The sequence below is a fragment of the Meles meles genome, chromosome 6 (assembly GCF_922984935.1).
Source record: "Meles meles chromosome 6, mMelMel3.1 paternal haplotype, whole genome shotgun sequence".
In the NCBI taxonomy this organism is placed as follows: Eukaryota; Metazoa; Chordata; class Mammalia; order Carnivora; family Mustelidae; genus Meles; species Meles meles.
In genome coordinates this window covers 130448245-130461279 of record NC_060071.1, presented here as the reverse complement: position 1 = coordinate 130461279, position 13035 = coordinate 130448245, and the positions used below count along the sequence as shown (strand labels likewise).

Genomic DNA, 13035 nt, shown 5'->3' with positions numbered 1-13035 from the left:
CTTTCTGTGTGAGTAGGAAAGACGTGAGTGAAATGTTAACAGTGTCATCCACATCTTTCATTCCACAGGCAATGGAATTAAGATCCTCCTATGAGCTGCCCGAGGTCATTGGGGCTAGGACTAGGTCCCAGGGCTGCTGGCCCCCAGCCTAAAGCCCTTAGGACTACACCACAAGAATAGTAGTGGGTTGGGGATAAAATATTTTTAAAAGTGAACTTTTATATTTTTGTTTAGGATTTATTTGTCTGAGAAAGAGAGAGTATGCAAGTGAGCTGGGCAGGGGTGATGGGGGTGGGGGGAGGCACTTTGGAGGGAGAGCGAGAGGGAGAATCCAAGCTCAGCCTGGAGCCCAACGCTTCAATGTGACCACCTCAAGATCACTACGTGAGCAGAAACCAAGACTGTATATGTGTATACAGGTGTATAACCTGTATATATCAGGTGTATAACCAACTGAGCCACCCAGGTGCCCTAAAATTGAACTTTTAATAAAAGAACTCAGTGCTGCTTCCACAGAATGGCTGGATATGTTCAGATATTTCTGACCAAAATGTTTTTGTGAACCTAGGAACAAAGGGGGAATCAGGCAGATTTCGCCATCTGCGTGCAAAGTGAAAACAAGATGTAGACGCAAAAACAGTACTGCGGCAATGTGATCCGATCAATTCAAAGTGATATTTAAGGTCTACTGACTTCACCCATTAGCCCCACAGGAACTACAATTAGCCCTAAACGCTAAGCTTAACTGCACCCAAGAAGCAGTCCTGAATTCCCAGGTTAGGCGGTTTTTAAATGCCTGTGACACCTGGCAAGCTAATGCCACCTAAGCAACTTTCCTGAGCAGCTTCCCCATCTTCGTCCCTCTCTTTACAACACGGCTACAGCAAGTAAGACTAACACCTCCATTTCTCAGTCTCGGTCAGCGTGCCCTTCCTTCTCACAACAAAGATACAGAATGAATTAGAAGGACTGGAGAATACAGAGGGGAAAACCCACATTCTGGTCTACTCTGGCTTCTCCAGACTTAGAAGTGAACACACCATGGGCAATAATCCAAGAGCTTCACCACCCCCCTGTTTGTTAAGCAAAGATAGTAAGAGAAAGGTCTCCAAAAGCTGCCAGGGGGTGTCTCTCAGACGAGAGGTCTCATGAAGAAGGGAGGGAGAGATATATTGACTACCACTAAACCTCAAATCCTTCCCCACTTCACACCTCTTCGGGAGATAAAAGATTGGAAATGTCCCTCCAGTCAAAACAAAATCTCTTTCTCTCTGCCTTTCCATGATTCTTAGCCCCTGCTTTGTGTTGGCCTCTTTGCCTCTGCAACGAAGCTGCTTCATTGAAACATCATAGGAAGAAAAAAAAAACACAACAGTTGTCCCCCAGACAATGAAGTCCCCTGCACACAGGCATTTCCAACGTAGGCAGGAGGCAGGCTACAAAGCCTGCAGAATTCTCAACCTGTTGCTATAGTAGCAGAAAGAATGTGATTCAAGCAGCTCTGCTGAGATCCATATCCAAATCCTTCCAGTTCCCAAAGAGAACATTAACCCTTCACTGCCCCTTGTTGGGGGCAGAATCACCTGGGAAGAACCTAAACTTGTCTTGGGCACTGGGTATTGTAATCCTAGCATCTATGCACTCCTGTATTCACCTAATATCTATTTATCTGGATTCACTTGTGCTGGCTCCTAGGTTTTCAGCGTAAACAATGCAGATATGGCCCTTGGCGATGAGCAAGAGGAGGAGTAGGATATTAAATCATTGCTCAAATAACAATATACTACGCAGCATTAGTCATATATGGGAGCCACATGAGGTTCTCAGTGAAGCCATCGCCAGAATGGAAACAACCTATCCAAGATAACCAGCTTATACACTAATTCTAGCAGGCTCTACATATCCTGGGCCACTGGCATTATTTGATTGTTTGCATGTGCTAATCTGACAAGAACACCACTGGAAATGCCTGTTCCCATCATATCACGCCTCCTACAAAGCATTAATTTGAATGAGTTGTTTAATCAAGTCAGCTTTCCACATAAAACAGAAATAGCACTGTTTGTCTGAGAAGCACGGCAGGCAGTTGCTGAACAATGACTGAGAAACAGACGTAGCAGGTGAGGACACAGAGAACCCAGGAAAGAAGCATAGTCACAAGGACCCTCCAAGGACTTCTATCTAAACAGCCCCCAACCCAATTTACTTCTGTAGTCAAGACGGTAACAAAGAAACGTTAGGGAAGAGTATTTAGAAAGGACTCATAATCCAGCTTACTTTTTCCCAAAGGTAGTGCAGAAATCTTATGGCACTGAACACCTTCCCGCTAGACTTCTTTATTTCTCATGGAGCATTAGTACTAGGAGGGAGGGGTTTCTTAGGAAGCTAAACTCATTAGGTAATGATATCCTCAGACGCTTTTTGTGAAACAAGGCAGCATCCATCAGCCTGCCGAGCATAAGTGGAAAAACCAACAGGACGGGTTGCTAATCTCAGATGACTAGTAAAGGCAGTTTTGTGGAACTTGCATAATCTTTTGTATCTCAGTTTCCTCGGAGGTAAGTCTGATACACTCTGTAGATACAAAGACACAGAATGATCGTCAGCAACGCCTATACAACAGCGCCTGAAATACAGTTGACCCTTGAACAACTTAGGAGTCAGGGAAGCCAACACCCCACAGAGTTGAAAATCCACATGTAACTTTTGACTCCCCAAAACCTAACCACTAATAGCCAACTGTTGCCCAGAAGCCATACTGATAAGATTAACAGTAAGAAATCTTCCCTTAAGAAAATCAGAAGGAAGAGGGGCGCCTGGGTGGCTCAGTTCTGTGTCTGCCTTTGGCTCAGGTCCTGATCCCAGGGTTCTGGGATTTCAAGCCCCATGTGAAGCTCCCTGCTCAGTGGGGAGTCTGCTGCTTTCTCTTCCTCTTCCTCTACCCCTCCCCCTGCTTGTGGCTCTCGGTCTCTCACTGTCAAATAAATAAATAAAATCTTAAAAAAGAAAAGAAAAGAAAATCATAAGGAAGAGAAATACATTTACGGTACTATAAAAAACCCATGTCTGTGTGGACTTGCGCAGTTCAAACCCAAATTATTCAATGCGAACTGTACTCTGTTGTTATTCTTAGTAACACTGTAAAACATAGTTTCTGCCCTGGAGAATACCTGAGCAGCTCAATCATATTTAAGAACTCTAGTTTCCTATCTTAACCAGAGGCACAGGCTAAAGGTCTTTCACCAAACAGTCCAGAGAAAGATGGGCCCTCAGAAAGGGATATTCACACAAACCTCTTTTAACCCCTGCAACACTGGGCTAAGACTTGGGAAAATGTCCCAAATGATTTGACTAGATGGAAACTGGTTTCTCTTTGCCTGAGAAAGAAATGATGGTAGCAAACGTGTTGTATGCTCTGAAGAAATGACTTCATCCTGACTTGGCAGTTTCTCTCTACAAATCTGTATTTTCCTGGCCTTTGACAATGGAGTTGGTTACGTGACCAGCTTTGACCAAGAGATGTTAACAGATTAATGACATAACCAGCAGCCTGAAGTGAGCTTGCTCATTGTGGCTTATGCTTTTTTTTATGCCTGCCATCACCATGAGAAGAATGTGGCCAAGTTAATAGCTGATCCCATCGAAAGTTGAGGGACATTTAAGAGTAAAGGCACTCCCTGGGGCACCTGGGTGGCTCAGTGGGTTAAGCCTCTGCCTTCGGCTCAGGTCATGATCCCAGGGTCCTGGGATCAAGCCCCAAATTGGGCTCTCTGCTCAGCAGGGAGTCTGCTACCCTTCCCTTTCTCTCTGCCTGCCTCTCTGTCTACTTGTGATCTCTGTCAAATAAATAAATAAAACCTTTGGAAAAAAAAAAAAAAGAGTAAAGGCACTCCCAAAGCCAAACCAGGATCAGTGGATTCTCCCCCACTCTAACCTGTGCACAGAGGGGTTAATAAAACACACTGTTGTATGCTACCGTGGCTTTGGGGTTGTCTGTAATGTAGTGTGATTGTTGAAACAACGGAAACACTCACCATAGTAAAAAATTCACCTGTAGTTTAAGTGTCAAAACCTTGCTTGCTTTTTTCTCTTAATATGTAACAAGTAGCAGATTTCTGATTCCCCCCATCCCATTGGACTGTAAGGTCCTCAAACAGGGTCCTATTACATCCCCAATGTCAAAGACTTACTCAGAGAGTCTATACCGTGTTCTCAGTCTCAGGGGATGCAACCGTAAACGTACACATGCAGCCATCAGTCTCCACCTGTGAATTTCCCCACCTAAGATCAGGTCCGTGTGACTGCCCAAAGTTGCTTACAAAGTTTACTGATACGGCTAAAGTACATCAAATCAGTAACAAACTCAGGACCACTCGGTGTTGTTTGCCCACGTACGAGAACTGGAATCACTGCATCTTTCAGTAACGGAAGGGACCAACAAGATCACTACGTAACTGGTTTTCAATCCTAGACAATCACTAGAGCTTTCCAAATTACAGATTCCTAGACCCCATGTATAGATATTTAGTTGAATAATCTGACATAAGGCCCAGACATGTGTTAATGTTTTTGTTTGTTTTAAAGATTTTATTTATTTATTTGAGAGAGAGAGAGAGCACAAGCAGGGGGAGTGGCAGACAGGAGAGGGAGAAGCAGGCTCCCTGCTAAACCATCCCAGGCCCCTGGAACCATGACCTGAGCAGAAGGCAGACATTTAGCTGACTAAGCCACCCAGTGTGTGTTGTTAAAAAGGTCTCAAAGCAATGCTGATGGTCACAAGAACTAGAGATGCCCTGCGTCTAACAGAACCCCTCTACGCATGGACTGAATTTCTTTCTTTCTTTTTTTTTAGATTTTATTTATCTATTTGACAGAGAGAGAGAGAGATCACAAGTAGGCAGAGAGGCAGGCAGAGACAGAGGGGGAAGCAGGCTCCCCGCTGAGCAGAGAGCCTGATGCAGAACTCCATCCTGGGATCATGACCTGAGCTGAAGGCAGAGGCTTTAACCCACAGAGCCACCCGGGCACCCCTGGACTGAATTTCTTTTGCTAAGTTCCACTGAGCATTTGTGATGATATTAATGGACCAAAGAGTGAACACAGAGGTACCACCTCCAGGGGACCACATGAATCCTTTAGTTGTTGTTAGCATAACAAACCATTCCAAAACTCAGTAGCTTCAAATAATAGGCACTCATTATTGCTCCTGAGTCCTTGGATCACTTTGTGTGATCTCTGCTGGGCCCATTCATGCATCAGGTCCGCTGGCTGGTCGAGGATAGCCTCAGTCACATATCTGGTGGGGAGACAAGGGTCTCTGGGCCCCAGCAACAGAGTGCAGGCATGTCCATAGGGTGACCGGGCTAGATTCTAGGTGAGCAAGTAGACACGTGTGAGGCCACTTAAGACCTACACTGGGGACTGGTACATACGCATACTGTCACTCCAGCATATTCTGTTGGCCAAAGCTACAAGGCCTAGTCCAGATTCGGGGGCTGGGTAAAAGGACTCTACCTCTTGATAAAGGGACCTACAAAGTCCTTATCACAAGAGACTCGTTCCAAAGTCTATTATACAACCAAAGGGAGAAAAGGTTGCCTTAAGCCAAATACGATTTCTAAGCATGGGCCCAAGTTTTCCCCTAATCTCAAAAAGTTAGACACTCCTGAAGGTGAGGTTTCATCTGACATTCCTCATTTCTATTCCTGCCTGCATATACATACCTTACTTCTTCCTCAAGACCTCAGTCTCAAAAGAAAGCCAAAGAAATCTATTTCTTTTCAGCACTATTTCATATCATCCTTTGAGGTTTTTAAAGATGATGTGGAAGGCATGCCATCCTTACAAGGACTTGTGCAGGGTGAGTGTTTCTGCGATGCCTCTTCTTGGAGTAGGATGTGCCCACAGATAAATGTGACCAAATGATCCGCAGGGCTACGTCCTGCAAAGGCCTCCACAGCCTTCCCACAAGGAGCACCGAAGTGTAAGAACTATTACAGGAAAAAGATAACACACTAGGCCGGTAAAGAGCTCCGAGGAGCAGGAAACTGGCGCCTACTGAAGATTATAGGCTGAGGCTAATTATATTGCAGCCGCCAGCTGTTTCACTCACCGGTGCCTGACTGTGCCACTTAGGAGCTGCACTGAAAGGACACTGGCTGAGTCCACAACTGCACTCCTGACCCACACCCGAGACGCACGTAGCCTGGCTGGAATGCTGCTGGAGTTATTACAGCATCCCTACAGCTAAGGGGTTGCTTTCTGGTTTTTTAGAAAAATTACTATGACCTTTGGGTTAGTTCTACTTAAAATTCTCTAAACACCTACTTTTGAGGTTCGGGACAGCAAGGGGTGGTAGGGAAAGTAATTCCAGCAACCAGGAAACACAGATGGCAGAGAAGTGGCCAGGACTGGGTAGTGCCTGGAGGCTCCTCAGGAGGGACACAGAGGATAGAAGGAGAAAGCATGTGCTGCTCACGGACAAGGTTGTCTTCAGTGCCTATCTGGTTCCCATTTATACGGCCAGCTTTCACTCTGCTTGGTGTCACTGTCTGAAAGACTAAGCAAGAGGAGTGGGTGACACACAGTGACATAGAAAGAAATGCTAAATTCACCACAAAGATGCCTCAGAAAAGCCAAATTCAAGAAGATACCGCATTTAATTTAGTTTGCGAAGAAACTGTACAAAGTTCTGAAAATGCGTGAAACGGGCCATCGCTAGGAGGAAACACCACTCACTCTCCTCTAAATGGTCTTTCATTCCCAAGCACTGAGCCCTGGATCCGGGAGACAAGCAGGTGTGGCAGCACTAGCGATGGTTTGGTTCGGTTGTTTTGTTTGTTTTGTTTTTTAAGATTTATTTATTCGAGAGAGAGAGAGCCTGTGCATACAGATGGCCGAGGCAGAGGGAAAATCTCTAGCAGATTCCCCACTGGGTGTGGAGCCCGACTCGGGATTCGATCTCACGACCCTCCGCCAAAATCAAGACTCAGACACTTAACTGACTGTGCCACTCAGGCACCCCATGGGAGAGAGCAATGTATTCTACCTGAACACGTAGTAACCAAACTGCAAATGCTCACGAAGGCTAGAACTGCTGCCGGTGCTGGTCACTCCGTGGGCGCCTCGGAGTGGCATCCGTTTGTTTTTCAATCACAACTGAAAAGACTCACAAAATTCGTCCCCAGGTGAAATCACCAGAAGGGTTCCCACCCCCATCTTCTGCTCACTCGGCAAAAAAGTAAGCGGCATTCTCGGATGGTCTTTCAATGAGCTGGCAAACTGGGCTGCAGCCAGACGATGCTTTTGATTAACTAAGGGGAAACCAAAGCAATAAGAAAGCGAACTTTTGGTATTACCACCACGGGAACCCTGACAGTAACAACAATGAGGAATTACTGATTTTTTTTTCAGAAAACGACAACATCAGAAGAGGGAACTAAGAAGGGGATCTTCACCTTGCTTGCACTTCTCCCCACTTTGAACACACACACACACACACACACATCCCAACTTCATACCCTTCTTGGCACACTACTTTTTAGTAGTGCTTTTTAATGCTGCTCTAAAAACCTAGCTATATGAGGTACAGGTTGCTCTTCCTGGAAAATCCTTTTTTTTTTTTTTTTAAAGAATTTATTTTTTCATTTTACAGAGAGAGAAAGAAAAAAAGAGCACAAGCAAGGGGAGAGGCAGAGAGAGAGGCGGAAGCAGGCTCCCGCAGTGCTGGGAGCCCGATGTGGGGCTCGATCCCAGGACTCCAAAACCATGACCTGAGCTGAAGATAGATACTTAACCATCTGAGCACCCAGGTGCCCCTTCCTAGAGCATCCTTACATTGCCTGCACAGCAGTGCCAAGGACGAACCCATGCTGCATTTGCAGGGACATCTGGGCACAAGGAAAACTTTCACATGTGTCAGGGGAGTGCCTCGGCTTTGGGCAATTTCTTTCTTTTTTTTTTTTTTTTAAAGATTTCATTTATTTATTTCACAGACAGAGAGCTCACAAGTAGACAGAGAGGCAGGCAGAGAGAGAGAGGGAGAAGCAGGCTCCCCACTGAGCAGAGAGCCCAATGCAGGGCTTGATCCCAGGACCCTGAGATCATGACCTGAGCCGAAGGCAGAGGCTTAACTCACTGAGCCACCCAGACGCCCCTTTGGGCAATTTCTATTCCAGTTTCTGCACCATTCTCCTGTGAAACCCCTTAGCTCAGCATCTCCACTCTAATGTAACCACAGTGTAAGTCCTCGTGGCTGTTCAAGGAATGGGGCCACCTTAATCATACTGTAATAGTGGAGTATCAAATTCACATTACACATTGCTTTATCTTTCCTACAACCTTTTCTCCCCAGGTATTAAAGTTTGGGCTACGCCAGGAACCAGAGGCAGCAGCTTCATTCCCCCACGTTCAGTGCAATCAACTGCTTGTGTTTAGAATAAATATTTGAAACTCAGAAGCCTGTTAACAATGTACCACTTGATTACTCTGAATTACTCTCACCCACAGCATTGAGGGAGAAGTTCTTGGCACTAGCCCCACGCAGAAAACCTGCTTCCCAGCCTGCTCCATTTGCTTTCCAACGCTTCCCTCAAAGTCTCAACACACTACACAAAGTCTCAGTTTTCCCCCTTAAATACCCCACAAATCCCACATCCAACATCTGACTTCCTTCTTCCCAGGGCACACAGATTTATTTCAATACTTCCAGTTCAGATATGTTTAATTAGACCAACTTGTCTTGTTATCTCTTAGTCAAACCTCTCTGCTAGCATCTTCCCTTCAACACTGAAATCTCTTTAAAAGGGTTTTCTGTTTGCTTGTTTTGAGACAAAACGTCATCTTGGTCTATTTTAAAGCTACTTTTCAATTAGAGGTGCCTATGTATTAAAATGGCCACAATCAGTAGCACTTTTCCTCCCTCAAAACCTATCAGGTAAATAAAGTCTTTTTTTTTTTTTTTAAGAGGGCCAAAAGGGTAAACTTTAGTAACCAGAAGTAATTAGTATGTTAAGTTTTGTTTCAAGGCCACGCTATCATGTTACAAGTTCTGATAAACCCTGCTGGGGGAAGACGTGTCTTTGTCTTGGGACCACTGAGACAGGAACCAATCAACCAAACAAAACACCTTGAATTCCATCAGAAACTCTCCCATCTAAACACAACTGAAACGGAAAAGCCAACACCAAAGCAGAGCAAATGAATGAAATGTTCCTGCTGCTGGCAGCCCTTACCATTGGGTACAGAGGCCCCTTCCGGTCCCTCGCAGGGGCTCTGGCTCCTCCTGGGGTCGGGTAGGGGTGGCGAGGGGTCCAGGCCCTGGGTGCAGGTAGAGGTATGCTCCGTACATGCTTGAACAGGACTCACAGCCGTCTGCCTGCCTGTCTGCCACTCCGTCCTCTCGTCTGGGTGGGAAGGGCCAAGATGAAAAAAAAAATGTGCAGGTTACTCACTGGCCTTCCCCGGCGGGCACACCCAGGAGGAGGGAGAGGCCCAGCACAGACAGGGAGATTCTTCAGCTGCAGTGCCTGAGATCTTGCTTCTGATTCCTTTTGTTAATACTTCCCGAACTTTAAACCCAGTCTGCACAGGCGCGGGTATTTTGGGGGAGGCAAACAACACTTGGGTAATTAGATTCCAAGAGCTTTGTGCAAAGGTTACTTTGAAAAGGCAATGCTGTAGTGCACATATTTTTAAATTTAACTCTGAAGTTTGTTTCCACCGTGCGTGAGCATTAACGTTAGCTCAGGAAATGAGAGCAAGGGGCAACCTTGGTGCAGGGCCTGGAAAGGTCTGGAGCAAGGCAAACCTGAGTGTGGTTCAGACAATGAATTTCTCTTTCAGGCTCTAACTTTTAGAGAAACAAGATTCTCAACAGTCTCCCAGAGTCAGTGAACCTTCCCTTGTATAAGAGACACGATCTTGAAATACGTGCCCAGAGATCAAGATTTTAGAAATGGATTCCCGTTTAAGATGCAAGAACTTGGTACCGGATAGCCTGGCCTCTGTAAATCCTGACGGGAAGCCTTTCGTCAGTGGAGGGAGCCTCAGCAATTCGTCCATATTTCAGTAGAAGGAGGTGGAGAGATGGAGCCAAGGGTGAGGAGTACCGACCGACCGCGGACCAGGTGCTTCTCTCATTTAATCCTGAAATGCCTTTAGGAGGGAGGTATCCGCCTTCCTCTCTCACAGGTTAGGTAACTTGGGGAGGGCTTGGCCAGGTAGGGAATGGATGACCCAGAATTTGGATCCAGGTTTGCCTGAACCTAAGACCCAGTCTCCTCACACCACACCACCAGCTATGACACCCACATTTCCTGAAGAACGTCACCTTTTTTCCACCTGGAGTTGACCTAAGGCTAGGTTACCTTTTCTTAAGTTTTTGTACCAGTTCCAAAATGGATATGCCGTGAAATATAATTCTGCAGGATGTTAATAGGTATAACAAAGGTTAAGAAGAATATTCTTTTTTTTTTTAATATTTTATTTATTTGACAGAGAGAAATCACAACCAGGCAGAGAGGCAGGCAGAAAGAGAGGAGGAAACAGGCTCCCTGCGGAGCAGAGAGCCCGATGCAGGGCTCGATCCCAGGACCCTGGGATCATGACCTGAGCTGAAGGCAGAGGCTTTAACCCACTGAGCCACCCAGGAGCCCCAAGAAGAATATTCTATATAGTTTTCTTTATGGTGGCTTTTCACAATCTTTAGTTTACTAACATATATTGTGAATCTCCCAGCTCAGGACCTAGTGTGCTAGGTTTCCTTTCCCAAAGCCTTTTGGAGTGGGGGAAGGGGATCTTTTGGGTTTGGGAAATATTGTTCTAGAGATTAGGTTATTGTGATACTTTTCTCTCCCTCTGCTACAATCTGAATTTATGAGTCCTTCCAAAACTCATACGTGGAATCCTGATGCCCAGGGCGGTATTAGGAGGTGGGGCCTATGATTACCTAACTAGGACAGAACCCTCATGAAGGGGATTGGTAATCTTCTACAGGGGAGTCCGTACAGTTGCTAGACCCTTCTGCCATGGGAAGATCCAAGAAGTCTTCCTCCTGAAAGAAGACTCTTACCAGACCAGGCTTCCACCCCCATCTCAGACCTGCAGCCTTCAGAGCTATGAGAAATAAATTTCTGTTGTTTATAAGTCACCCAGTCTGTGGTACTTTGTTACGGCAGCCCAAACAGACTAGGATACTTTCCTTAACTTTTTTAGTTTTTTTTTTTTTAATTTATACTTGATCTTAGCCAAAAGCCACTGAGAAGTGGTTTTTTAAAATTAATCAAATTATTTATTTTAAAGATTCTATTTATTTATTTGACAGAAAGAAAGAGATCACAAGTAGGCAGAGAGGCAGGCGGGGGTTGGGGGAGAAGCAGGCTCCCCACTGAGCAGAGAGCCCAATGCAGGGCTCCATCCCAGGACCCCAAGACAATGACCTGAGCCAAAGACAGATGCTTAACCCACTGAGCCACCCAGGTGCCCTTTTTTCTTAATTTATAAAGCCAACTCACGACCAAAAAAGTTCAAACAGTATATAAGGGTGTAAAATAAATAATAAAACTCGACTTGTTCTTTGTAACTACTAGTCCCATCCCCCAGAGGTAACCACTGTTAGGAATTTCTTAGGAATCTGCTTTAGAAATTTTTATGCATATGAAGCATATATGAATACCCTTTTAAGCATACCCATGACGTGTGATCTGGTTCTTAAAAAAATCTTGATATCGTTGAAATTTTCTATACCGGCAGAGAGTATTGTTACTGATAAACCAGAGCCAAGAATAGTAAAAGGTAGCTCTATCACATGGGATCGCTGCTTTATCAAAGGGTCCCCTGTGTGGGTCACAGTATGCTTCAGTACTGGCGTCAAATGCCCAGCCCCCCGCCAGCTCTGTGTAGCCACCTGCACACTTGATACTCATGTACACGACAGGAAGGATCTAAAACCTACCTTGTATCACAGGTTGTTGTGAGGATCAAGAACAACGATGACAATGACACCCCAGCCACACCCCAGGTGTGCCAGGCGCTCTCCTTAATGTCGTCTATGTATTAGTTTGACTAAACCTTGCTCTTGACAGGCATGTGAAGTAGGCATTACTATTAGCGCACAGACTGAAAGAGCCATCTCGCCGTGTGTACCCAGCACACAAGCCCACCCCAAATGCTTGACGCTATATCAATAAAGTGAACGTCGTGTCAGCAAACCTGATCAGTGCCACAATAATATTTCTCAAATGGGCACTATAGAGTGGATCCCATTTTTCCCTTAAGAATAATGTTGCAATTAAGGGTTCTGTTCCAAAACTTCCCCTTGCCTTACTATACGTTCTAGACATAAGAAAATTGTGTAAAAACAGAGCCATAACAAATCTCATCATCATTCAAAATAACAAAATAAGGTTCCATGGCTCAGAGATTCTGAGAGATTGGCTCCTACAACCCCTCCTTTTTTACTGATCAAGGAAATCAAACCCAGAAAATATGCAGGTCTTCTCTAAGGGTATACCGTTACAACGGTCTCAGCCATGAAATAATTTTTAAATATACATACATCTCAACCCCAGATGATTGCTTAAGGGACTCCAACATATTCTATATGTATATACAAAATATACTGTATCACAAATCTGATGTAATATTAGTATATAAGTTAGATTAAGTATTAAACATTTAATTAGAAGTAGCTTTCCCTGCCATAGAATTTAAAAGGTCATTTGAGGAATGGTTTGACTGACTCATTTCTCTTATAAAAAACTCTCTAGGCATAATGTGAATCAATATCACCTTATTCTCTCAATTTATTTTTCTATAAAAACCACAGGCCTTCAAAATTAGCCCACTGGGTACTTTCCCCTATTAACATGGTAGCAGAAGGCTCTCTAGAGTTTGAGACACCACTCCAGATCTTAGCTTTGGTTCAGGGTGCTCAATCTTTGACCTGATCCTCTTGCCGATCTCTATTTCTTTTTTTTTCCTCCCCACCCACGTGAGAGAAAGGAGGAGGAAGAGAGACTCATATTCCTTTAGTGT

At 44.9% G+C, this 13035-nt stretch overlaps 1 protein-coding gene across 6 annotated transcripts in view; it reads right to left on the bottom strand.

The window, feature by feature from the left end:
• The window catches only part of STON2 (stonin 2), a 150932-nt gene that overhangs the window by 49993 nt on the left and 87904 nt on the right, over positions 1-13035 (bottom strand). For 5 of the 6 annotated variants that reach the window (XM_046009677.1, XM_046009678.1, XM_046009676.1 and 2 more), the window contains one exon: positions 9234-9404. The exons of the other annotated variant lie outside the window; for it this stretch is intronic. In XM_046009677.1, coding sequence (XP_045865633.1) covers positions 9234-9404 — 171 coding nt within the window. The remainder of the gene's footprint in view (positions 1-9233; positions 9405-13035) is intronic. 6 annotated transcript variants of the gene reach the window in all.